The sequence below is a fragment of the Strongylocentrotus purpuratus genome, unplaced genomic scaffold, assembly GCF_000002235.5.
Source record: "Strongylocentrotus purpuratus isolate Spur 01 unplaced genomic scaffold, Spur_5.0 spur5_scaffold_2, whole genome shotgun sequence".
NCBI lineage: Eukaryota > Metazoa > Echinodermata > Echinoidea > Camarodonta > Strongylocentrotidae > Strongylocentrotus > Strongylocentrotus purpuratus.
In genome coordinates, this window is record NW_022145605.1 from 19,908,399 (window position 1) to 19,935,827 (window position 27,429).

General features: G+C 35.6%; 2 protein-coding genes across 2 annotated transcripts; both read left to right on the plus strand.

The window, feature by feature from the left end:
- The first annotated feature begins 1,444 nt into the window (after positions 1 to 1,444).
- LOC593069 (protein NipSnap homolog 2) lies at positions 1,445 to 13,838 on the plus strand. The gene is given in 11 exon segments (XM_792563.5): positions 1,445 to 1,629; positions 5,178 to 5,302; positions 6,331 to 6,376; positions 8,185 to 8,279; positions 8,633 to 8,700; positions 9,509 to 9,599; positions 9,602 to 9,648; positions 10,215 to 10,246; positions 11,086 to 11,180; positions 11,995 to 12,078; positions 12,430 to 13,838. Coding segments are annotated over 11 exon segments (846 nt in total). The 5' UTR covers positions 1,445 to 1,531; the 3' UTR covers positions 12,495 to 13,838.
- A 2,769-nt stretch (positions 13,839 to 16,607) lies between these two features.
- LOC753231 (RING finger protein 215) lies at positions 16,608 to 26,639 on the plus strand. The gene is made up of 9 exons (XM_011663197.2): positions 16,608 to 16,952; positions 17,625 to 17,801; positions 18,819 to 18,890; positions 19,330 to 19,418; positions 19,897 to 20,059; positions 21,028 to 21,144; positions 21,837 to 21,974; positions 23,671 to 23,773; positions 24,737 to 26,639. Exons 1-9 carry the CDS (start codon positions 16,680 to 16,682, stop codon positions 24,766 to 24,768), a joined length of 1,164 nt encoding a protein of 387 aa, XP_011661499.1. The 5' UTR covers positions 16,608 to 16,679; the 3' UTR covers positions 24,769 to 26,639.
- Positions 26,640 to 27,429: the final 790 nt, after the last annotated feature.

Below are 27,429 nucleotides of genomic sequence, written 5' to 3' on the forward strand. Positions count from 1 at the left end.
CCAAAAGTGAACTGAAATCACCCCTGTTTCCAACCATCAATGACATGTCTATTAAATTGTAACCATGGAAAACAGTAACTTCATATCCTGTTTAGTTTGTGTGACAGTATACAACAGTTTTGCCAAATAAATCTGCGTGTGCAGTTTAAATGTCAGGATTAGACTTGAACAATCAAACTTTTGTTTTTATCTTTATGTTTTGTATTTTGTTTGGACTATGAGAATGATGCATGGTGATTATAAAACACACAATTATGTGACATAGGCAGTAAACAGTGACTGACCTTAATGAAATTCTTGAGCATAGACTATGATAATCATCATTCAAAAATGTAGTATTGATTAAACCCTAAATTTTAGGGTTTAATCAATACTACATTTTTGAATTACCGTGTATGCTTAAGGATTCTACTGAATTTTAATTACACATTTTCTGATCGAACAACTAAATAAGTATTTTGCATCATTCATACGTTATTTTGGATAGAGTTCTTATTTTGGGAGGACATAATTTTCAGGTATTTAAATTACTGGGTATGCTTAGGGATTCTACTTAATTTTAGTTACACATTTCCTGATCAAACAACTAATTAAGTATTTTGCATCATTCATACGTGATTTTTTTCTGGCTATGCATTTTCCAACCAAAACATTTAATTTTTTTGAATATCAAAAATGTATTGCTATTCATGTATTGTATAAGTTTAATATATCATTTTATTGCAAATATGGTAATACAATTCGAATTTCTGTATATGTACCAAGTAATTTGCCAAGGTCGTTGAAGCATAATTATATATCATTTGTACCAAAGAATTCCAATTTTACTACCATAATGCTACCATGCATAATGTTTTACGTGTAATTTTACTTTGTCACTGATGTATACCTTGTAAAAGAAACTGCAATTCGGCTCTCGGGCCGCGAATGTTTTTTAATGAAATAAACCATTCTAAATAAATAAATTAAAAAAAAAAAATTTGGATAAGTTCTTATTATTGTATGGGGGGACATAATTTTCAGGTATATACTCAATTTTAATTGAACATTTTCTGATCGAACAACTAAAAAGTATTTTGCATCATTCATACATTATTTTGGATAAAGTTCTTATTTTGGGGGGACATAATTTTCAGGTATTTAAATTACTGGGTATGCTTGGGGGTTCTATCAATTTTAATTACACATTTTCTGAACAACCAAATAAGTATTTTGCATCATGCATAATTCATATCATACGTTATTTTGGATCAAGTTATTATTTGGGGGGGGGGACATAATTACAGGTATTCAAATTGTAAAAAAATAAGACTTCTGCAAACCACAATTGTCTTAACCAAACAGTTAATTAATCCTGACAAAGTTAAGACGGATCAGTCTACCAGCTCTTGTTTCATTTCTTGTATTTTATGATTCACTCAACTGAAGCAAAAAATTCCTTTCTATTTATAAACTCAAGCTACCATAGATTCAATCCCAAAACAAAATCTACGAATTTTGTAGGGATTTCTTTCCCAGAAACATCGTAAACATGGCTGCAAAATTGAAATCAAGCTTTTCTCTCCTGTCACAAGCATCTCGGTTTGCCATACAAGCTTCTGTGAAACCTCATATTGGTGTGCTTAGTAGGTGAGTAATCAAAATTCGTCATTTATCTTCCCAATAAAATTGCTGTTGTCGACTGCAGTGACTGTGTGTCTGCGGCACGGCTGTTCAGTCGTACACACAACATGCCCGACTGTCCCCTCCCAGGGGCCACTCCAGGGGTAAGGCCAGGCCAGGCGGAGTAGCGCAGGGCTCCAAGCCAAGCCCACTGGCAGGCAAGGGATAAACTTTTAAGCCTGTGGCTATAGATCTATCATCTAGCCTAGGTCTACTAGAAGTCGTGCAGGCAAGGGATAAACTTTTTAAGCCTGTGGCTATAGATCTAGCCTAGGTCTACTAGAAGTCTAGTCGTGCTAACTCGGACTTGGGGGTGAATTTGGCCTTGCTGCCAGCCAAATGCGAGGCCGAGCCGAGCTAGCGCTAGCCCTGTAGGGAACTTGAATAGAATCGATCATAAAATAAAAGTTTTGGCTGCTGAACTTCAGCGGCACCGATGGGCCCCGCCGCTCTGTGGAATAGTAGGTGCTAGTTTAGACCGAAAGCTTCAGTCTCTCTAATCGTCGGTTGTTCAACTGAGACTACGTCTGGCTCCACTAGACCTCCGATTATAGAGACTGAAGTCTGGGGACCTCTTTCTGTGAGGCACTGTATGGAATAAATGGTTCGGTTCGACATGACCGCGATCAATGAGATATGCAACGAGATTTTCACTCACATCCTCATAACTGCTGCAATTATAACACAAATTAAAAATAACATATATATACACTGTAGCTTATTTGACTTACGATAGCTTGCTCATTTAGATCCTAAATTAATGATTAATCCGAGAAAGTCTCGTCGTCAACATTATCCGTCTTGGTGTTAGTTGATGAATATTCATTTTTTCTTTTCGAACGTCCAATAGCTACCGTAGCTCTGTACGAGTAAGCCCAGCTTGACCAACAAACTCCCACGAAACGAGTGCTCTGATTGGCCATTTGGCTATGTTTTGGTAGGTTGACCCGGAAATATTTTGGCCGCCGGGTCATATAGCCCTATGTTCCGAGTGCATGAACGTTCGGAGATACAAATTGGATAATTCATATAAGTAAGTCCGTAAATTATCCATTTAATATTGAGTTATCAAATTTTGATAACTGTAATTAGGACAAATGACATACCGACCTAATTTACATCTGATTTAGAAATCAGGAAATTAGATCTAAATAAAGAAAATCGGGGAGAAAATGTCGTGGACGAAAATATGTACATAGCCACCCCCACGGTACGAGATCTCTGGGTTGCCATCTGTATTGGGGAATGACAACAAATGTCAGTTTTATTAAAGAAATGACCCAAATCAGATGGTTATTGCTGTCTAGTGCTAGTTCAGAAGTTTATCCAAACTTTGACCCATGACTCCAGCTTGGAGATAGTAAAACATACCCAAAATGAAGTAAATATTCATCAAATGCCCAAATAAAGGTCATGATTTAAAGCTAAAGACCAGTTATGGTCATGCGATTGCATTGTGAAAGAAACATTGTGAAATCGATCAGAAAAGGTTGATCATCTAGCATAGAGTAAAGGAGCCGGTAATCGGCCAGCTCCAGTTTTCGGCCGATTGGTTGGATGCAAGGTAAAATCCCTCTAAAATACATCGCATAATAGCATAACACATATCCCACACATACCATACCATGCCAGTGTCACTGAAGAACCACATTTGCAATAAAAAATATATCCTAAAATATCACATTTTAGCGATGTAATCGGCGGTCCCGCTACCCGAATCTGAAAAATTGAGTATCTTACGCGTGTCTGTAAGAAATATGGGTACCATAAAATGAGCTTTATTTCAAGTATTTTTCAGATTTAGAGCCCGATTTTGTGCTAGTCGCAAGCTCAAAAGTATCTCATCGTATGTATTAAATCAATGCAGCCGCACACCGTAACACACACAGGATATCTCTGTCTAATTCAGATTCCAATATCCGATCACCACAGTACTAGTTTTCGGCCTGGCGAGCTCCGGCGTGGGATATCTGCTCCGCCCGCTAGTGCTATAGATCAGCGCGGAAACGCGCTTCCTATTGACTTTGTACATGCGGCCGAAAACTGGTACGCTATGCCGAAAACTGACTCCGAAACAGTGAAAATTGAAATGAATATGGCAATTCGTGATTTTTTTCTGGGATTCTTGTTTTGTTTAAATAATAATAATATTTGCTTCATGATTTGAACAAAAAATGATAATAAATAGGAAGTAAAGGGTCCAAAAATAGGATTTTGTCTTAAGTGGCCGAAAACCGGCTCCTTTACTCTAGATGTACTGCATGGTTCTGGAATCATCAAAATGATAAGAAATTTGGCCAAGTCTTCATAAAGTTAGAATCACTGTACACAGAAAGATGTATATGGGACTACACACACATCGCGACACATGCATTTGTATCTCTCAACAGGCAAGAGATACACTAATTTACCAAATATATCAATTAGTAGGCGGTTTTCCGTCAAAATTTTTATCATGTATTATTCAAAACATATTCTTTCACATGATTGGTAATAAGAGCTTCCATTTCATTTTTTGAAATTGGGGCGTTTCCAATACTGGTCTTTACCTTTAAAAGTCTATAGACTATGTTTGTTACCTGTTTTGTGTCAATTTTCTTATCTTTTTCAGAGTATTTTTCATTAAAAAAACGAAGACTTATAATAGACCCTCTATGCACTTTCTCATGGGATTCACGGCAAACTTAACACATGCTTATTTTGGTAGGGTGGGCTCCCCTCTTTACAGACAGAAGCCGGCCATAGTCTCCTGTGCAAAGTTTACAGGCACGATCTTGCCAATAAACTTTGCACTAGTAAAATGTCATTTTAGTGGATGCATTTCTGATGCATTTATGCTCTAAAATCAAATTTTAGCGCATATTTTACTCGCACAGGAGACCCTATGGCCGGCTTTGGTCTTTAAAGAGAGGAGCCAACCCTACCCAAATAAATCTTAAGAGGCTAACGAACGCAAGAGACAGAAATTTTGGTCTAGTGGAATTAGGCTAAGTGGAATGGTTTTATATTTTTAAGGTATTCTGGCAAGTTATTCCAGTAATCAGTGACTGCATATGAAAATGACCTTCCCCATAAGATTTAGTCACAGTTTTGGGACATAAGACTTTTCACTGGAACACCCAAAAAGGAACGACATGAAATAACATGGGCACATGTTTGATGAAGAAGAGCACAACAATATGGCCATTAGTTTTTAATGGACCTTAGAGATAGACCTCTAAATTAGTTCTCCTTTCTCTTATCAAATTGTTCATGAAAAAGATGTACAATTTCATTTCCCTCCATATAATAGGGCTTATAATCCATCCACAGGGGCGTCCAAATACCAGGTATATCAAAATTGTAAAGAATGACTTTCCATTCAATTTTAAAAATTTCCCAAAACTTTGCATTACCTTTAATGGTCTTAAGACCTCTTACCGGTATTCTAAATTAGTTCTCCATTCTCTCGTCAAAGTTTTTATGAAAATAATTTACATTTTCTTTTCCCTCCATATTTCCATGTATCTGTGTAGGACCTACGCTGACCAAGGAGGAGAAGGATGGCTTTCCAAATTACTTCATGTGAAGAGGGTTGAGCCAGCTACAACATCTCACTCTATGGCTCTGACAAACAAAGATATTGTGTATGAAATGCAAGGTGAGAAATTTGTCTGTTCGTGTAGCTCCTCACATCATATAAGCTTACTAGCTTGGTTTTTACTTGCACAGGACTCAGCATATTTTACTGTAAATCAACAAGTGCTTTTTCCACACGCCATTCCTGCAATTCATGACACTCCTTGTAGTTACTTGCCTCACCTACCATTCCAGTATAGCTTCCTGAGTGAGCTGCCAAAGGGATTACCCCAGCAAATACCAAGTACTAGGAACGGATTATTTGGTGATCCAACATTTGCTTTGGCAACATTTACTCTGGGCTTTGTTCTTGTAAAAGTATCGGTTGAGGGTTAGGGTCGCAATTCAAATTTAGGTTAAGATTAGGGTTAGGGTTAGACATAGTGTTACAGGGTTAAAGTTAAGAATTTGATAAGTGTAGAAAGTTGACATAGAGCAGTTGTCGCAGAAGTATATATATGCCATTCATCCACGCCGACCAATTATTTACTATAATTAGAACTTGTCTTGTTGCTTATAAGTAGCAATTGAAAGCAGGTTGAAATCACTAACATGCAGGTTACTTTATATCCAAACCCAGGTCCAGCATGTAATGAAATCAAAACTCAAACCTCATAAATTATGCCAAATGGGAACTGGAAATGTAAATTTCATTGAATATCATTGTAGATATTATAACTGGCATATGAAGTGTTTTGCAAATAGTCTGTTTTCTTAAATTCATAACTTTACATTGATGGGGGATCATGTGTGTGCGTGCAAATTGTCAGATCGAACAAATTTTAGAACAAACAAAATTTGAAAGAAACTGAGATGTAAATGAAGCATCATTAAGACAAATTTGCCTTCATAATATCATTTTGTTGTAATAATTTTAAAAAATACTAAAGAGTGCTGAATGTACAATTTCAGCTCCTGTACTGAGTACCGGTAGTTGTTTGCTATCTTCAAGATATCAATGAACAATGAATAACAGATTGATTTTTTGATAGATGTCCAGTAAGCCATTACTGAGAAGTTACAACTTCATTCTTATTTTCTCTCAAACAGTGCACAATATCAAGCCAGACTGCATGGGTGATTACATCAAACTTTCGTAAGTAAATGCTTTTAACTGTGTAATCTGTGAATAGTGTTTGTTATTTTTTAATCATTTGAAGATTAAATTGTATGGGCAATATGTAGACTCCATCTTTATCCCCACAGATAATGTAATAGTATTTCACTGCAAGTAATTAAAGCGATGATGATAACTATGATAAGGATACTACAAGTAATGGGTTCGCATTGAAGGAATAAATTCTTCCCAGGTATGAGGCTATGAGCTTTAAAGGGATCGTTTAGCAATGTTAAAACTGAGATACACGGCCCAAAGTGTTATCAGTGTCTGTGATATGGTGTAATATTGAAGCCCTAAAAAAATTGCGCTTCAAAATGATCAACAAGTGCCTCAAAAAAGTAAAAATCTTTGAGTGACCGTTTTACCATACTCGTTTTCCCCAATAGACTGTAGTGTTATGAAAACCGTCAGGCGAACGGTTTTCAAAATTTGTAATTCCAATCATAAATATCTTGATAATCAGACAGGCGATCGGCTTGTAAAAGTCATGGGGCTCCTGACTGACCTAAAGGTTTATAATTATCATTGCATCATGAGCTAAATCCAGAATTTTGTTTCAGAATCTGAGACAAAGTTACCGGATCCCTTTAATATAACTCCTGGGTTTGAGAGTGGCAAATGTAGATGACTGTCTCACCAAACGACATCTGGTCAGTGTGGGATTTGAACTCTCAATCTCTTGATCTGAAAAATGAAAGTCATGTGACTGAACCATTACATCCCACAATGATGCTGGTAATGTTGTAAACTGTTGGATTATAGCTGGCAATGGTGTGAATGAAGGAGGGAGGGGTGGGGTACAAGGGGCAAGCAGTTCTGTGCCCTGTCTTATAAAGAGTAGCGATTGATCCAAATCAATCGCAAGTTTGCAGTCTCCTAGCTCGTACGTAGTTACGATTGATATCTATCCCAAATAAGTTGTGATTAATCTCGACTCTTTATATTAGATGGGGCCCTGGTTCTCACTGATAACTCTAATATATATTGTTGATATTACCAATGATTTGGTAATAACCTGATGTTGATGTCATGATAATATTAGTAACAACAACAATTTTGTCTATGCTTTTTTTTTCTTCAACTCAAAATATCTTTTTTGAATTTGTCTTTTATATGAATTCATGTCGCTTTATGTATCTATATACCTTTTAAATACCAAAAATTGTCATTGCTAAATGGAAGATAAAAATGAACCTTATTATCCATTTGACAGAATAATAATAATAATAAAACAGTGCTTATAAAGTGCTTACCATTTTGACCTTAAAGATAAACTTGAGTTCTGGTAAAAATAGAAAATTAATTCTCACAGAATTTAACGAAACTGACACTGAATGTTGAAGATTACAAATAAATGTCATGTACCAAACAATTCTGGAAGAAAATGTATACTGGCTGAGTAATGAGCATAGAAAGATAAGGAAATCAGGGTACTAGTACTAGCCCCGACACCATGTGTGTTGTCCCATATACATCTTTCTATGTAAGTGATTGTTACTTAACCAAGACTCTGCCAAATTTATGATGATTTTGATGACTCCAGAACCTTGCATTACACACCATTACTTACAGTACATGCTATATGATCAACTTTTCTGATCCATTCCACATCTTTTCTTTCACAATGCAATCGCATTACCAGAACTCAAGTTTATCTTTAACTTTATACTTGTGATAATATGTGCCAATGGTGTGATATTTACAGTATTTTATGATTACCCTTCCTTTTACTCTAATTTTAAAATAATTTATTTTCATATTTACACTTCTTCTGAACATAACAGAGACCATCATTTGAGGAGAGTCCATGAGAAATCAGACTACCCATGCAAACTCTTTGGAAGCTGGAGCACAGCGTTTGGGCCACAGGATCAAGCAGGTAAATCTTGGTCCTAAAATCTGGATAAATCTTGATCGTAAGATCGAGATTAATCAAATTCTGTAACCCAATTAAGTGCTTGACTGAAGCCTGATTCTGACTGGGGAATTCAGTGTTTTTGTTTTCCCCAATAATTTTGAGGGATCCTATTTTGTGAAGTCTTTTATGTTTTGAAACGGAGTTGAAATGTTCAAGAAAGTGAAATGTGGATGTCCCTGTCTAGTCTACATGATCAGAATATTTCTTCTCCATTTCCCTCTCCTCCTCGTACACTACATGGGCTTTACAGTATACATGTACATGTTTTGGTACCCTTAAATTGAGCGTTGATTTGTTTGTTTCCCTTCTTACAGTGCACATTTGGATGTACAAAGGTTTCGATGAAGTGAAAAAGATGTCAGAACTGCTGTGGGAAGACAAGGTATGTGACAGCAATGGATCCCCCCCCCTAAAGTGCCCAAAATGACGGTCTCATGGGTCGATTGATACAGTTTATGCATCGACTGTAGAAAGATCAGAATAATATTGTCTTTAAGGAGGCCTTTGAAATGTCTTCAAATTATGGTAACACTTTTTTTTTTACCACAAGAACTTGTGGTGAAGAATGACATAATATTGAATGGATAAATTGACATTGTATAAATTAGCTGTTGCTATGGTCATTAGCGACTATTCATGAAGAAGAAAGTATAGGTTGCTGTGATTGTATAGTGTGATAGTATGTTGTTGAAAGTGCTAGTATATCTTGTGTCATGTTAGTCATGAAAAATCAAAAGTTGGATAGATACATTATATAATCAATCAAAGTATCACATTATATAATCAATTCTTTGTAAAGACGTCCAAATTTAGTGACCACCTGTCTACAAAGACCACTTATTGTGTTTCCCTCGGGCAGTCGCTATAGACAGGTTTGACATTTGTTTGGCACTGAACATGCCAGACCCGACACGACCCCCCCCCCCCCCCCCCCCCCCCATATGTGGAAATACAGGGAGAGTGCAGCATGCAGCTTTGGTCACCCAGATCAGACCTTGTCGCACAGCATCAATGACTGCATGCTGACAGGGTTCCCAGGAGGCATCTAGGAACTCCATCTTGTCTCAGATGATGCTCTTGCCTGGCTCTCCAATCTCATGAAAGAAGAAGAAATTTTCTTGAATCACTTAACAAAAACAAGCGTTTATTTTGTTATGCTAACAAACCTGTGATAATTATGTTTGATACAGGATTACTTAGAGTACAAGAAGCTGCGTGGTGAGATGTTGGTCGGAAGGAGTAATCAACTTCTCATGCCTTTCTCATTCTGGGGGATCCCCCTCACAGAGATTCAGACCATCTCTATGAACTCAGGAGTTATCATCTCAGGGTTAGTATGATCTGTATGAGTATTCTCTCTCTCTCTCTCTCTCCTTCTCTCTTTCTCTCTCTCTCTCTCTCTCTTTCTCTCTCCCTTTCTCTCTTCCTCTCCATTTTTTCTCTCTCTCTCTTCCTCTCCATTTCTCTCTCTCTCTCTCTCTCTCTCTCTCTCTCTATCTGTTCCTCTTTCCCTCTTTCTCTCTCTCTCTCTCTCTGTCTCCTTCTCTTCCTCTTTTCTTTCTCTCTCTCTTTCTCTCTCTTTTTCTTCCCTGTCATCTTTTATGCTTTAAATACAGCTTCATTCAAAATATTCTTTAGCGTTCTGTGTGATGTTCACAACAGAGATATAATGGCGACAAAAATTTGATATAATATTAATCGTAAAATGCATCTGCACATGTCTTGCATTTGATTTGTAAAACACACTGGTCACTTCTAAACTTAAAGCTGTAAGACAAATATTAATGATTTGAAATTAGGTATGATACTCTGTTGTGACTGTTCTTTGTTGGTCTTGATGTTAACACTACTTTGTGGTTTGGGTCTAACTTTCAATGTTCTATCTTATATTTTCAGCCTGGAACATTAATTGAATGGGGCAACAACTGGTGAGTAACTTCTATCGGTTGATGGAACTTCAAGAATGTTGAGACAAATATCATCCAAATAGTACTCACTTTTCAAAGTTTTGTCAGCTTCCAAAATGAATAAATAATGTTGATAATACTTAAATGATCTAATTTCAAATATCAAGCATTTTAAATAGGTTTGCATCGTCACAGGCATATTTACAGTTGTTCATATCATATTAATCTCCTGTATGATACAGTGAAACCTGCAGATAAAGACCGTTCAAGGGCGACAAGAAAAGTAGTCTTTGAATGCAGGTAGTCTTTATGTACAGGTTCCTATAGTACATGTTTCAATGACAAACAATTTTTTTGGGGGAAATGAAAAAATATGGTCGTTATAGAGTAATGGGTTATCAATACCGATACATGTGGTCACTAAAGCTGGTTTAGCTGTACACATACTTGCTATACATTGATTGAGTTTTGTGCTCTTGTTGTTCTTTTGTATTAACAGTTCTCTATAAGACAGATAAAAAATATACACTGAATGTATGATATCTTCACCCGGCTGGCAAAAGGGCGTTAGCGACTCGAAAAACTACTTTTCAAATTATTCGCATTTAAAGATTTGTTTGATATTTAAAAGACTAATAGAAATGTTATAGTAGAACACGGCCACAAATTTTTTTCAGGAATAAGTCAGTTTTATAAAAGTTTGAGGCGATTTAGTGCTAACGTCCTTCTGCTTAGCGCTTAATTTTATACCTGAAATTCGTGCTAACGCCCTTCTGCCAGCCAGACGGGGATATGTTTTATCAAAAATTTAAGACAGATCTTTAACATATGATGCCATATCTCCTCTTTTTGACCTCAAGGGCAAAGGGCATAGTTCATCGGAGGGAACAGAGTGAATCCGTCTTGGGCCTCTTCACACAGATTGGAGATCTCTATCTAGTGCATCACATATGGGGTATGTCCTGTTTTATTCCTTCTTTGAAATGAAACTAAATTACTTTTGATGTGTAATGGTATGAGTTTATTCTATCTCATTCCTACATACTAATCCATGAAACTTAACTTATGATATTTACCATATTTCTTGGTGTATAGTATACTCTACATGTATATGTAGGTTGCAAAGGATCTCACACGGAATTTGACAATATCAGAAACTGCAGTCATCTATATTTCATGTGAAAATGAATCAATGATGGCAACTTGACAGAACTAAACCTACTTTTCTATTCTACATCGACTGTTCAAAAATGCATTTTAGCAATAAAATAGACCCAAAAAAGACAAATATGTCTAATATTATTTCCAAAAATTGCCGGTAGTGATTATATGCTATTCACTTTGCATTGGCTCTGCATATGTTTTCAATAAGTGGAACAAATTTTGATTGACAAGTATCCTGCAGCCATAAGGTATGTATTTAAAAAGTTCAAACCATGCTTAAAAAGATCTTGCAATTTTCATTTTAGAAATTATTCTTTTCTGTAAACAGCATCGCCCTCCCCAGGGCACATCTAGCAAATTTGACCCAACAAAGATGTATTATTATTTATTTTTTGTTGGTGCCAGACAGAAGGACGCAAACGGGCGTGTGGACAACCTTTGTCCATACAAAAATAGACAACTTAGAAAAAAAGAAAAAATGTGTTCTTGCCTTTCTCATGGGCATATGTCAGGATTATTATAATATGGAAGAAGGCACAACATTTCAGAACCCCAGATTTTATGATACATCATACATCATTTATGTTTGATTTTCCCGCCTACAGCTTACAAGGACCTTCAGACGAGGAAGGAGATTCGAGATTCAGCGTGGAGAAAGCCCGGCTGGGATGATTGTGTAGCCTACACAGGTCAGTAAATATACCAGACAGAGATGAAATAAATTGATACATCTCTCATTTGATTTCATTTAATAAATATTTATTGACATAATCATTGTGTCATATTGGTGAGCTTATATTCACACCTCCATATTCATTAGGTAAATATTAAATGTAGACCTTCTTTTTAGTGCGGACACATTGTTCAACATTCAAATTCTTGTCCAGAATTGCAGCCCAGCATTGAGGGGGTTAATACAAAGCTGGTACAATGCATGACATTTTTATAGCAAATATAGTAGTCAATGTATGGGCCAGGTACGAGGTAATCATATGCAATTTATTTTCAAATCACCTCTCTCTCTTTTGAATCCCTTACAGTGCCTCTGATCCGACGAATGGAAACCAAGATAATGATCCCCCTGCCATGCTCACCGCAGAAGTAGTGACTCAGCTCAGATGAAGTTATCTCATTAGGAACATCTTGGTTGTATGAATATAAAGCTGATGCTCTTTGGTGGAAAGTAAGAGGATTCAAGGTCTCTGATAGCCTTGCCAATAGCGGATGTGGGAATGGATTGCATTGGTGATAGTTTCATAGCTCTTTTCTTCTTCCAACCCGTAAATTGTGCCGCTCTAGTGTACTCTCCCTCTCTCTCTCTCTCTCTCTCTCTCTCTCTTCTCTCTCTCTTTCTCTCTCTTTCTCTCTCTTTCTCTCTCTTTACCTCTTCCTCTCTTTCTCTCTTCCTCTATTTCACTCTTTCTGTCTTCCTTTCTCTCCTGCCCTCTTCCCCTCTTGTTTTCTACCTGGCTGCTTCCCTTCTCCTGTTTTCCCCTTTCCTTAACAAGTCTTTACATTGGAGTATGTAGAGAGGATGAAGTTATCTGTAGCCAAGTAATATTAATTATTGGTCCTAAGAAAGTGTAATCTGAAATTTTGTATACAAAAGTTTAATTAACATTTCTGTTAATTGGGTTGTGTACAGAAGAAAGAATTTGCATTCAAGAAAGTTGTATTAATTCTTGGTGTATTACCTCTCTCCTAAAAATAAACGGTACTCTGAGAATTTGCACGGGCTTGTGGGACATTCTTGTGTGTTTTGGCACCCAATAATTGTCAACAATTTCCAGCTTTATTTCATATTAATGGAGGCGAGAATGAACTTTGTTTAGGCAGTGAATCATAGACCGGTTAATGTTTTGCATGTTAAGTTCATGAAAGGATGAAGTTACATTGGAAAGGACGTTATGATAATGAACACAAGCGAAGATATTCAGATGTGGCCATCCTGGTTGTTCCCCAAGATATGACAAAGAAATATATGCTATCACAGTCTTGTAAATTTTGTGTAAATATAAATCAATCAAAACAACTTGCCTAAAGATAAACCTATTCTGCTCTTCTTTACGCTGTAGCTTGTTATTTCATTGAATGGAGCAAGTTATCCTTTTAAGGAGATTCTACGGAAAAAAATGGAACTTCCAAAGAAAGTAAATCAGACTCAAACCAATGAAGTGAAGTTGATTCTCATTATTTTAGACTTTGATTCATATGTTACGACAGTCTTTATTTCAACCATTTAGGGAATGGTTTTGTTGTATTTGCCAGACCAATGTTGGCTATATTTGCTTATTTGGTAGGCCTATTAAACTTATAATACATGATTAATATCATTTACTTGGAGCTAGAAGGGCAGTAACTCATATGGGCTTTTAATGCACAGTTAATGCTGTTCTGGCTCTGAACAGACGGTATTGTTGTCATCCTATCAGAAAAATCTCGTCATGTATTAAAGATAAACTTGAGTTGTGGTAAAAAAAAAGAAAATGAATTCTCACAGAATCTAACAAAACTTACACTGAATGTTCAAGATTACAAATAAATGTCATGTGCCAAACAATTTTGGAAGAAAGATAAGGAAATCAGGGTAGTACTAGCCCCGACACACTGTGTATACATCTTTCTGTGTAAGTGATTGTTACTTTACCAAGACTCTGCCAAATTTATGATGATTTTGATGACTCCAGAACCTTGCATTACATATTATTACTTACATGCTATATGATCAACTTTTCTGATCCATTCCACACCTTTTCCTTCACAATGCAATCGCATTACCAGAACTCAAGTTTATCTTTAATTAACGCACAATATGCATGGAGTACATAGGTGTGTGGTGTTTAAAGCAAAGGTCACAAATAAGCAGTTTAATCTATCACAAATTAGAATGCAGTAAGCATACAGGGTTTGAAGTGGTGATCCTTAGATGGAGTGAATGTTTTAGAGAATGAAAATAGGAGGTTTGTTTTAGTTAATGGGAGAGAGCAACTACTCCTTACTTGTGTGTTCTGTAAACGATTGACCACCGATGATTATCTTGGAGCATCTATGATATTGGTGACATCAAGGCTTTATCTTGCTTGATCTTTTTTCCCCCAAATAATCGTGTTTGATGAGCAAACTTGCAAAGGTCAGGCCCAAAATGCTGAGCGCTTGATTTTCTAAAAGTACTACAAAGTTGAATATTTACAACATACTGTATAATTATTTTCGTGTTTAATAGACATTGAGATTGGTTTTGGTTGTCCTGTCAATAATTGTGATATAAATATATATCGTTTGACATTTCTTAAACATAAGAATTGAGATTCACTTCCATAAATTTATTATCAATTTTAATCGTTAGCTTTGTGTTTTGTTAAAGACTGAATGTACTTCCCTAGTTATGATTACATGTATTAGATACATCTACTTTTCTATAATCAGACAATTATATTAAAAGTAGTGGCCAGATTTGATCATAAAATGATAATGTTTTGTTTAAAAAAATATATGTCTCAGTTTTTTTTTCTGGAGAAAGTTATTATTTTCTTTTATAACACTTACCACTCAAACATGTATTGTTCAAAATACATATACTTCTTCAGATTGAAAAAGAAAAGAGGACCTCATCATATCTGACTTTCTGACAATTATTCAGAATTTGTGTGCAGATGAAAATATTATGAACAATTTCTTTTTTTGATAGATACTTGGAACTTTTAAAAAGTTTCAAGAAAGTATCTGACCCAAAAAGCGTATTAAATAGGGGAAATCGTGTTTCCTTTTATTCTGTGTGTTCATTGAAAGTTGTGTTATTCATTTGTTTGTTTAGAAATAAATAACTTGAGAACTCCCAGGAGAGATATTTTACAGCTAGTATATGAAACATGATGTGGACAGTTTCTTAAAAGTGAATTTTGTAAAAATATGAGTGAGCTTGGGATTGTTATTTAACATAGAGTTGCAAATCATAGCTCAGATTGCTGTTTTAAAAGCAGTTCTATTAAAGAAAATATTGAATGAAAGTTCAAATTTGAATCAATGTTTGTTTGCATTCAATTTATTATGTTTGTTTTTATGAAATGAAGTTGGTTTGTGTGCTTGTCAGGCCATTTGTTTCTGGAGACAGTATTACAGGAATGTTGATTCATTGTGGGGGAGGGGGGGGGGGGGGGCTGAGGCACTTTCATTGATCAAAATACACTCCATATGGTACAATGACATGATATTATACAGTGACAAAAAAATTAACGACAAAAATATAGGGAGAGAAGAACAACTGCCCTCCCTCACCTTTGCTAGTGTGGAGGGTTCATTGATATGATATAAACAAGCTAATTCCATCAAACATATGAACCATATGCATCATTTGTTTCAACAAAAACGCCATTGAAAAAGAAAGATGCATGTTGTCAATAGTTACAGCATCCTGCCCTGGACTAGAAAATTAAAACATTTTAAAGCCGAGTTTGGTTTCTATTATGTATTTACTACATTTAGTGTGATTAGCACCAGAAAGGCATTGTCTTGCACCCAAATGGTTCTTAGATGAAATAATCTTTAATTGAAAAATTTGTATGTCCTGTATGGTATTCTTCCTAAATGTCCTGTTCTTCCTCATGTATCTCTTCCTAAATCCCATGCTCATTTTGTTGTTGTTGGAATATGTCTCAAAATCTGTCTTCCAATTATGCGGCTGACATATTTTTAATTAAAACAAATATATATATTTCCCTTTTGAGGTCAAACAAAATGAGTGTTATTCCTGATCCTGTATTTTCTTTCAACTCAAATAACTTCTTTTCATTTTCCTTTCTCTCAATATTGTCTTGGAAATCTATTACCTTCCAGGTCTGGAAAGTACAAGATTCTCTCATTCATTTATCCTTTATAGGTCTTGGTATTAAGTTTTACTTTTATTTCCCAATGTCGTCAATTTTTTTTCTTAATTAATTGGAAAAAAGGACACAATCAGTTTATCAAATAAGTTTTTTTGTATAAATATATTTCCAGTTCCTTCTTCCACATTCAATCTCCCTTTTCCCCACAATCTTCCCTCCTTTTCTCCATCTGCACTTTTTCCTTTGCCTTTCAAATTACATCCCTTCGCCTATATTCCGACACAGTTTCTAGGCTAGCTGTATGTTATGATACGTAATACAGGATTGCTAAAAGATTGGTACCCTATCTCAAAATATTTTTCAACGCAAAAGCAACATAAAATATGCAAAGTACTGACTATACACCAGTCTTTTAAACATTGTTTTGATCAATATGTCAAAGGAAATCCAGGTACTCAATCTTTAAAATGAAGGTGAAATTGAAGTTGAAAGGATTAGATAATGAAGGAGTGAAGATGATAACATTCCATTCCAACTCTTCAGTGAAGCTGCGGCACATTGCAAGAGCAATCAACAGCAGTAAGTTAGCCAGCTGGGCCTTCGTTTTATCGCTTCTGCTGCAGCTGGTCTCCGGAGAACGGGAGGCACTCGTACGCCTGCAGCCGGGCGGAATCGAGGTGCGTGGAGTGTATTCTCGCAGTGGACCCAACGGTATAAATGCATCAGGATTGATACAGACTGTAAGTAAACTACCGTTATTAAAGTTAACTGATGAAAAAAAATTGTGGATAAAAAACGATCATACTACTATTGGGTATATCGTCAAGTGATTAGGTTGAAAATCCAATCATCTCAGAAGAAATAAGGGAAGTGGAGGACAATTTACATGATGACTGATCTGATGCAACGACTGGTGTCGATTGTCCCGCTTTTTTATTGATGAGTTTAATCTTAAATGTTTTTAGTTTCTGTATCAGTGCAACTGCATATCTATTTAGGTTAAAATATATAAATCTAGTGTAGATCTATGTGTACTTTTAAAGTATGATTCTTTGTTGTTAAGTTATAATTTATCCAAAAACAATAACAAACAAAAAGAACAAATCAAAACAAAAACTTCCTAAGAAACCAAACAAACAAATACAGATGTTGTTTGGTGATTTATTATCAGTAGATGTACATATACTCTAACACTTAATTTTTTTAATCTAATACATGTATTAAACTTGTTTAACATGATGAGTATATTTACATATACCGGTACACGCATTGTTTGTACATGAAACATAAAATGTAAGGATTGATCAATAAATTGAAGACTCGAGAGTTTCTGTATGGGGGAACTGTCAGGCAGACTACATATATTCAATTTAAAACATATAAATCTAAGGAGGTTAATTCAACTTTTGCAGATAACAAGTACATGCAGCGAAGATGGTGACACTCTACCCGATGAGCTTGATAAGAGCAAGACCGAAGAGGATAAGAAGCTGTCTGAAGATGAGGAATGGGTCGGGATCTTCTACCTCCCACCCCTAGAGGAATCTGCCGGAGCACAAGGAGGAACGGGGTGCTCTCTTCTCGAGCAAGTGAGATGCCTCTCAAATTGTTTTTTTATTCTTCTATTTTAATTTTGTGTGTATGAATGATGAGGTTAGGAGGCTCTAGGCCCGTATTCAATTCAATACTTAAGTACAAAATTTAAGCTTTTTACTTAGTATTTGGCTTAGATAAAATACTTAGCCAATTTGGGTATTCAACTGATGCAAACTTTTGGCTAAGTATTTTACCCTAAATCTAAGACAGCTGCCTACCAGACTTAAGCCAATTATTTTGAGGCCTTCATTGGGGCGGCAGCTCAGGCATATGGTTTTCTTAGGCAGTATTATAACCTGCGCACAATTATATCAGCACGCATTTATTGCAACAAATTAATTGCGCATTACTTTTGATTGACCATGTGATGTCACAGTGCTTATCAGTAAGTATTTTACTTAGATCTTGTCTTGCGTAAGTATAAGTCTAAAATGTGATTTGAATACGAGATAATTAATTTTTTTAGCTTACCGGTAGCCATTTACCTAGTAAATTTCTTACTTATGCTAAGTATTGAATTGAATACTGGCCCTGGCCCTTAAACTGTATGTGAAAAGCACACCCAGTTAGATGCTGTTTTCCTTCTGGAAGGACTTAAAAATAAAAAATAAAATTATCAAATTTTCACTCATTATATATATATTTCTTGCTGAGAGTCAGAAACTTGTTCCCTTCTGGCTCTCAACAGACAGAAGTAAATGTGTCAAGTCTACCCTTGTATAGTTATATCCCCCCCCCCCCCCCCCCCCCCCCCCCCCCCCCCCCCCCCCGTGAGAAACATTTTTGCCGTGTTGATATTTATTGCATTTCAAGCTGGAGAGGAAATTCAAGTATCTGGCATATGTATATTTCAATACAAGTAGAACAATATAAGTCTCCATGTACAATACATTTATGTTTAAAACATTCAATTCCACTTTTCTTTTTGCACCAAAATGGAATATTGCTTGTTAAAGAATCACCGCTCTAAACTGGTACCAAATATCATTCATTGATCTTTTTTTTAATAGGTGAAGCAAGCAATGCTGTTTGGTGCTTCAGCTCTTCTAGTATTGGCTCTTAATCCTGGACTCTTCAAAGAGGTATGAACATCATTAATTTATTTTTGTTTCTTGATCTCTTACTATGATGATTCTTATATACTATTTTTTATAAAATTATTTTTAGGATATCTTTTAAAGAAATTACATGATTCTTAAATTTCTTTCTACTTAAAACTTTGCTGATATCATTTGAAGTAACTAAATGATCCTTTATAAACTACTGGATGTAACTCGCAATAATGCTGTCATCCAAGTAGGTCTGGTATTAAGTATTATTTGTTTATTTGTGAATCTAATTGTACATGTAGTTGACCCATGATAAAAAAATTTGGATAGAGCATATTGCATACTGAAACTGAGCTTTGTCTTATAGAGTATAATATTCTTATTGCTTGCACTCCTGGAATTATTTTGTTGTTGGTACATTGAGCATTGCGATGAATTATGTCATTTATGTGAGTGTTTTCTTTATTCCTAGATTGAGCTTCACTTCACTACCGATAGACCAATCATACTCATCACTGACCCAAAAGAGATCAAGAAATTTAGATCAAATGTTGATTTGAGGTAAGATATTCCTAGTACAACTCATTAGAAGAAAACGTTTTATATAGTTTAAGTAAGGAACATCATTAATCCTTTCATATTGGTTCTGGTATGTTTTTTACATTATTAAATCAATTAACTCTTTCAAAAAGTAAAGAAATATGCGTATCAAATTGGAAATTGATGGTCATGGACTGATTTAACTACATGTATAAACAGTATATTAACTGAAAATTAAAAAAGAAGGTTTTGACTGCAGTGAATGCTCAGCACTTACGTTTACACATGTTCATATTTATTCAATCATTCTCATTGATATTTTACATGCCAAAAATAGTTCCTTGCAATTACAATCAATGTAAAAACTGAGTAATTTTATTATTTTCCATTAACATTATCATGTATTGGCATTGCCTAAACTATTAATACCATGTTTATTCAAGTTAAAGTCAGTTCATGCATTTTGTTAACTTTATATTTCTGATTTCTCTTTTAATAGGAATGGCAAACATAGAGCTAACATCACAGCTAGACCAGACTCTAGAGCCAAGGCGACCCCTAAGCTGACCCTTTGGTCAACCTGTGGCCGGTCTAGCGGGGGTAGCAAGTTCAGAGAGTGGGAAGGGACTGTATGCTTCTCCCAGCACAAGTCCTCGTCAGAGGTACGTCACGACTAGAATAATAATAATAATAATAATATAATAAACAATGATATTCTGTTGTATCCGTCAGATTTGATACTTTTGTTTTATTAATTTGTTCTTCCTGCAAATTTGATTACGTCATTCTGCCAATAACATTTCACAATTTTTTTTTAATTTTCATTTCATCAGAAATTTGTCAGTTCATAGTAGAAGATATGATATGAAAATAGATCAGAAAATTTGTGGAAAATAGATCAGAAATTTTGTAGTAGAAGATATATAAAAATATATCAGAAAGTTCATAGTAGAAGATAGATGAAAATATATCAGAAAGTTTGTAGTAATACTAATAATAATAATAATGGGTTCTTGTATGGCGCTCATGTCAGTCAGATTTGACCCTCCTGGTGCTCCCGACTATTCTATTACCTTGGCTTTAGCATGGCTGCCATACGGCGCTCTAGCATTTCAAGGAATAAATTCCTACCAGTAGAAGATCTATGAAAATATATCAAAAAGTTTGTAGTAGAAGATATATGATGAAATTGGACAAAATATGATAAAGTTATAAACATTTGAAACTTGTAATCACTATAGGTATGGGCTCTTCAAATTGGCTCAATCAGTATCGTCTCTATGATGTAGTGGCAAAAAAAACTTTCCCCTTTGTTCCAACACATGAAATGACAAGTTTTTTTTTTTTTAAACAAATGGCTCGGGAGGGTCTATTCTTTTTAGTAGACCTATAATAATATGCTATCCATACTTTGAGTAGGGCCCCAAGTGATCTTGTATTTCAAACATTCATAACTCTTTGATTATTGGTCCAATCTATTTCAAACTTTCACTATTCTGCTTAACTTATTTTCTGCTTTCATACAAATGAACTTATTATAAGGGTTGGATTGCCCTTTAAAGGAATTTTTTTAGTGAATTTTAAAATCTTTCTCTGTACTTTTTTTTATGGCTTGAATATTTTTGTGTAGCATGAGTACTACTGGATTTGGCGTAGTTTGGTGTCCCTGATCATCGGATTTTACATCCTAAGCATGCTGAGAGGGATGGCACAACATCCACAACAAAACAACATTGAAGATCTAGAGGTGAGCAGTTGATTTAATACCAGTTATCATGCCGGGGTTGGGGGGGGGTGGGTACTTACATATTAGGATATACGGGGGGTTCCTCTCTAATGGGTCACTTTTTCACAAAAAAATCCCTAAACATGGATCCTAATTTGATAAAAATATCAAAAATGGGTCTGTTTTTTCAATATTTTCTTTTGTCAGATTTTATTCGACTGTAGTTCATAAATCAAATAAATAGAAGCTCTCCTAAGCTTCAAATTAGAGGTTTCTCTGTTATTAATATGAAATATCTTTCAAAAATGCATTTCTTTAGGTGACTGGAAATTATAAGCGCAGCACAATCAGTTTGGCGCTGTTATTTTCATCCTGTTGGTCATTCTTTCAGAGTGCAGAGCTTCACTTGGCCTTGTGATCCGTCAAATTATTTTTCATATAATAATAATAATAATAATAACATGGATATACATGTAGCACCGATATCTGCCAGGCTCTGACGCTCATGGCGCTTTACATATCAGGTATCCATTTACACCTGGGTGGAGAGTGGCAAATGTAGATTAATGTCTTGCCAAGGGACATTGGTCCCGCGGCGGGACTTGAACCCCGTACCTTGTGATCCGCAGTCGGGTGACTTATCCACTAGACCACAACACCTCTACACCTCTATAAAGAAATATTCATGATACGATGAATTTACTCTTTACCAGGAGACTCTTCAGAGGTTAGCTAAGCAGTCCCTGTCTAAGATGTCAGTATGGAAGTATAAGAGGAAGAAATATGAGTTTTCAGCCAGCGACTCCATGGACAGCTGTGCAGTGTGCCTGGAGGAATTCTTCAAAGGACAAGTAAGCTCTCAGTCCTTCTTGCTGCATTAGATTTTATTGACAATTGTACACACAATTTTGTTATTGGTGTTTATCAAGACGAATACCTCTAGACTACCTTGTCCCAGACTATTCCATCCTCTACTGCTGTACCTTTTCTAGGACAACTACCCCTAAAGCAAATGTCTTAAAAACAGTCAACACTACTGGGCCAGAAGGGATTAGACCACACAGCGCGGTCACTGACAGTTGGCTATCTCATTAACTCAGCTCTCAACTAACATAAGAAAAAGAGGATCATAAGGGACCAACAGGCACCGATTGGGGAAGTTTTCTATATAGAGGGAGCAAGTAGCTACAAGTAGGACAGTGGAGCTTTAAAAAAACAATTAATAATAATAATAAGAATACCTAGTTCTTATATGGTGTTTTCAGGACCGAAGACCCTCTCAAAGCACTTTACAGATATATATATTATGACCCCGGTCATCGGATTCAGGCTAACCAGCACACAATGTATGCACATTCTCCACTCCCTGGGGAGCATTCCAGCCAGGCATCGTTTTTACAAGCGCGCACTTGCTAATCTAAGCACTTAAGTTTTCACATCATACCATGACGAAAACTCGTCGTTTAAAATTGAAACCCCCATTTGACTTTCACCATTTCTACTTGTACTAGAGCTGAGATTGTGATAAGCCCTAAGTAAACACTAGCGCTGTAATCCACCCCACCGAGACCTTGATGAGGTGATAGCGAGAGAGAGATAAGCACGATACAAGGGGAAAGGAAGGGAGAAGGGAGAAAGAGACACATGCAGGGGTTCGCTGCCAGAGTTAAAATTGTTGTTATATCGCCAATTATGGGTCATTTTGCTTCGTTCGAACTTTCATTTTGGTCTTCATCTAAATTATTAGTGACTTTAGGACATGAAAATATCTTAAAACAAGTAAAATACTTATTTCCTACTTCTCATTTCCTTTCAGGCAGACCCCAGTAAGAGTTTGTTTACACTAGTATTACGTAAGATGATGTAGAGTCCAGCTGCAATCCAATATCTTAATCTCTCACTCAAAGCCTCAAGGCTCTGTCCAAGTTTTTAACGAGAGAATTGAAAGTGGGGTAGTGAGACCCCATCAGATTCCCATTGGTGCCTGTGTAATAGTAGTAGCTCTCTCAAAGTTTTAACGAGAGAAACGAAACTGGGGTATTGCTACCCCACCAGATTACAAAGTTTTAACGAGAGAAACGAATCTGGGGTAGTGCTACCCCACCAGATTACATTGACTGCTGTGCTATAGTGGTGGGGTATAGTTTTAACGAGAGCTTTTCGTAATGCCGGGTACCCATTTAACACCTGGGTGGAGAGTCGCAAATGTAGATCAATGTCTTGCCAAAGGACATTAGTGCCGTGGAGGGACTTGAACCGCGGTCTGGTGACATTTCCACTCGTCCACGAATTACCCCAAGGACTAACACCCTTTCAGGAAAACATCCCTTACAGTAACCCCTTTAGAAGAAAAAAAAACCCTAGGACATCTACCCCTGTATAGGAAAACTACTCCATAAGCCAACCACATATGGGGAAACTACCCAATAGGACAAATACCAGGTACCCCTTTATACAGGGAAAAATTCTGCATAGGACAACTCATCAACTTATGTATTACTTCACATTAATGCTCTTTTGTTTCTCCTGTCATCTTTCTCGATCCAGACAATACGAATGCTGCCGTGCCACCACACGTTTCACAATAGATGCGTGGATAGTTGGCTTATACGAAAAAGGACCTGTCCTCTATGCAAGATGGACATCATAGGTAAGCAATGATGGACACCCCTGTATTAAGGAATGGTCAAGAAGTGGGCTTGCGCTGACAGGAGTCAGAAAGTGTATCCTAAATATATGAAGAGCTCGGTTCCAAAAGGTACTACATCCATTTTTATCAAAATGGACACTTCCAAAAAAAAAGGAATTTCCCCCAAAAAAGTAAAAAATGGCATTTAAAAATAAGTTAGTTTCCAAAAGGTACTATATCCATTCAGGTTTAATGCATTGTAACTTGCATACAGTAGGCAAGACTTTCGGTTCCAAAAAGTACTAAATCCAATTTTGGTTCCAAAATGTACTACATCCACAAAATTATTAAAAAAAACATAACTTTATGAAAAATATTTGTGCAGACTTAGATATTTTTAAAGGGTGGTTTTATACTTGAATCATACAATAGTATAATCAGCCAAAGTATCATTCCAAACTGAGGGCATTGCTAATTATGATAATTCATGATAATCTTTTTCTCAGAACTTGGATTTATGGATGTAGTACCTTTTGGAACAGCTCTTCATATATGGGTCCATGGTACAGGCATTTAATAATTTGCTGTCCCATTTGTGTCCAATAATAACAAGATATACCCCCCCCCCCCCCCTTCGTTGTTTTACCTATTCAACATTCAGCTTTGTTTGAGCTTTTAAGGAACAAAACCAAAAAAATATTTTCAATAAGAGAAAAAATATTCATATTCTGTCAACAAAAGACCTATTGACAATTGCACTAATTGTAAAATGAATTTATTGCCAATATTTTTTTCTTGATGATAAATGAGAAAATTCCTTCAGTTGTTGTTTACCCAAACCACCAAGTGCAAGCTGCTTGTAAAGGTGAAAACTAGTATGAACTGACTGTCTCATTTCTGTACTTAGATCTATACTTTACACTGTACAGAAGTATGTAATAAATAAAATAACAGTACCATTTTTTTGTTTTGCCTCATTTACAGATGAGCGATTCGGCCTGGGCAAGAAATGCTGATGCAACTCAAAGCCCCGGCAGAAACAACAAGCAAACATATTTATTCATATATATCTAATATATTACCCTAGGTTGATAGTACAGTGTATGTGGTTGTGTTCCTTTTCGTTCGTGTCTGTCTTAGGAAAAATTATGTACCTGGAAGAACTGTATTTTCCTATTTTGTCTGTGTGTGTATTTATTGCTGCAAGCATTTTAATAGTGGGTCAGTCTAAAAACTAGAGCTACATGTATGTGTGAATATAAGATGTGTCCCCAAGACATAGAATTTCACTTGACTTGAACTTGTGGAAAATTAAGTTGTTCGTGATTCATTCTTTCCTTTTTTTATTTGTTAAACTGAGATTCTTAAAAGCAAAGATTGCATAGATATACGGAGTGGTCAGGAGTAGAAAATTGTGAAATTTAATTTAACAGTTTATCAAACAGAACATTTCATTTTATTCATAACTTGGTTATGTAATGTGTATACCTAACCTTAGAAATACAATGCATCTGCCATATGTATCGGTATATCATCTCTAAAAGCGTATTTCATTTTTGTTTAATTCAGGTATTTTTTGCAACTTGTAAGTAAGCAAAACCAAAAAAGTCCTATAATAAAATGAAGGGACTACTTTCCTCTACTTGGTTCAAGAGATTATCGTCAGATTTTTGTAATTCTTTTTGCTGAAACAGCTTGTAGCTCTCATGTATTGGGTTATCTGCATACATGTTCCGCTACGTTTTATTTTCTTGTGTAATTGTATTGGTTTACTACCAGGTTTTATGCTTTTGTATTGGGTGGTATGATCTAGCTTTTACAGAGCTGTAAAACTTGTGATTTTGTGTACTAGTGTATGACTATGGCTGGGTTATATGTACATGTACATGTACATGTACCGGTAGTAGTATTCTATCAACATTATGCAACATACTGTACAAACTTCTACCTCTGAAAATCTGGATGTAGAGTTGACCCACGAGTATCGCACTATCAATGTATTTTCAATGATCAAAAGCCGTTTTATGACCCAGTCATAGTCGATGCTTCTTTTGCCTTGTATCTATCCCCTTTTATGGTAAAAATCAAACATGTATGGCCAGTAGTCTACTCACACATCGTGAGTAATAAACAATAAACAATGTTTATCAAGAGTATGCAAACTTGTGTTTTATTTGTATAGAAATAATATATGAAGCTCATGTTTTAGTATGTGTATAGCCACATGGAACACCTAATACGCAGAACTAAATATTTTTCGTGATTTGTACACTTCAAAAACATGCAGTCCCAGTGTTATTCAGGCTGTATACAACAAACCTGTGTCTTTAGTACTGTATAAGCTGCAATCAAGAAAACAACCTTATGGCCAAGTAACAAAACATACAAGTTTCTCGTCCCCGCCCACCTCCTTTTTGGCCGCCGCCTCCTTTTGTTTACATTTTGTATAAAATAGCTTCTATAGCTAATTCAAGCTGATTAACACAAGACATTGTCCATTTTTCACCGGTTCTAAAATGATACAAATCCTTTGTTTTGTCATACCTTGCATCAGTATACTCAAATAGCACATCTGTGAATAAATATACCTTGGCCAGCCATATTCCGCATGACGGCCATCTTGGAAAAAAATAGCAAAAATTGAAAAATAGTAAATACATGTAGTATAAAAGCGCTGCCACCTCCGTTTTTGAAAAAGTCTGGACGAGAAACTTGTTACTTTTTGTTACTTGGCTTGATACATTGTAGGATGTTTTCAAAATCAGAATGGTTGTAATGATACTTGTATTTTCAAATGATATACTCAACTCAGATAGTTATGAAATGTGAACTGTTCATTCACAGCGAGCAAATAAGGGCAAAATTAAAACTCCTTTATTTTATAAAATATATGCATTGATATATTGCATTTATTTATTGAATGGAAGACATTGATATATTTTTTACACACAGTATGAGGTTCAATTTGATAAATTAAACAATATACAGTGCATCCAAGAAAAAACAAAACAAAGAATTATCGATGTTTTATCATAACCTAATCACAATTATAATGAATAAATGACACATATTTGTGAAGCTTAGATCCTCCTCTTTAATTTGATGCAAATCATATGATGCATATTTCACGCATGAGTGATTAAAAAAAATTGAAGAAAGGGTACCAAAAAGTCATTTTAAAGAGAAAATCTTATTTCCAGAAAGTTCATTCTCTGTCCTTTCATATTACACTTCAATCAGGAAAAATGAAAGAAGACAATCTAAGCTTTACAAATATGTGTCGTTTATTAATTACAATTGTGATTAAGTTATGATAAAACATCAGTAATTCTCGGTTTTGATTTTCTGGGATGCACTGTACGTGTAAATGTAATGCCGATTCTTATCACATACATTTTACACATACAAGAATAAGTAAAATTATTTCTGTTAGTTTGTAAAGGTGAAGAAAGATATACATGAAATGCTCCATTTTTAAGAGTAGCCCACAAAATTACATTCACTCTGAGGAAGACAACTGTAAACTGATAAATAGAATCAAAATATACATCTTATACTTTGGTCTTTAAAATCTTTGATAAGAGACTGAATAGGCCATTTTCCTAATGTACGTTAACCAAATTGAATGAATTTGTCTTTGTGAAGTGCCTCGGTACAAACTATAACCTATATGTGTT

What these genes read in the sequence shown, in the direction of transcription:
- LOC753231 (XM_011663197.2), top strand. Translation starts at nt 16,680, where the DNA reads ATGAAGGTGAAATTGAAGTTGAAAGGATTAGATAATGAAGGAGTGAAG. An exon ending in CATCAGGATTGATACAGACT is followed by an intron (nt 16,953 to 17,624) that starts GTAAGTAAACTA and finishes CAACTTTTGCAG; the next exon opens with ATAACAAGTACATGCAGCGA. An exon ending in AGGAATTCTTCAAAGGACAA is followed by an intron (nt 21,975 to 23,670) that starts GTAAGCTCTCAG and finishes TTCTCGATCCAG; the next exon opens with ACAATACGAATGCTGCCGTG.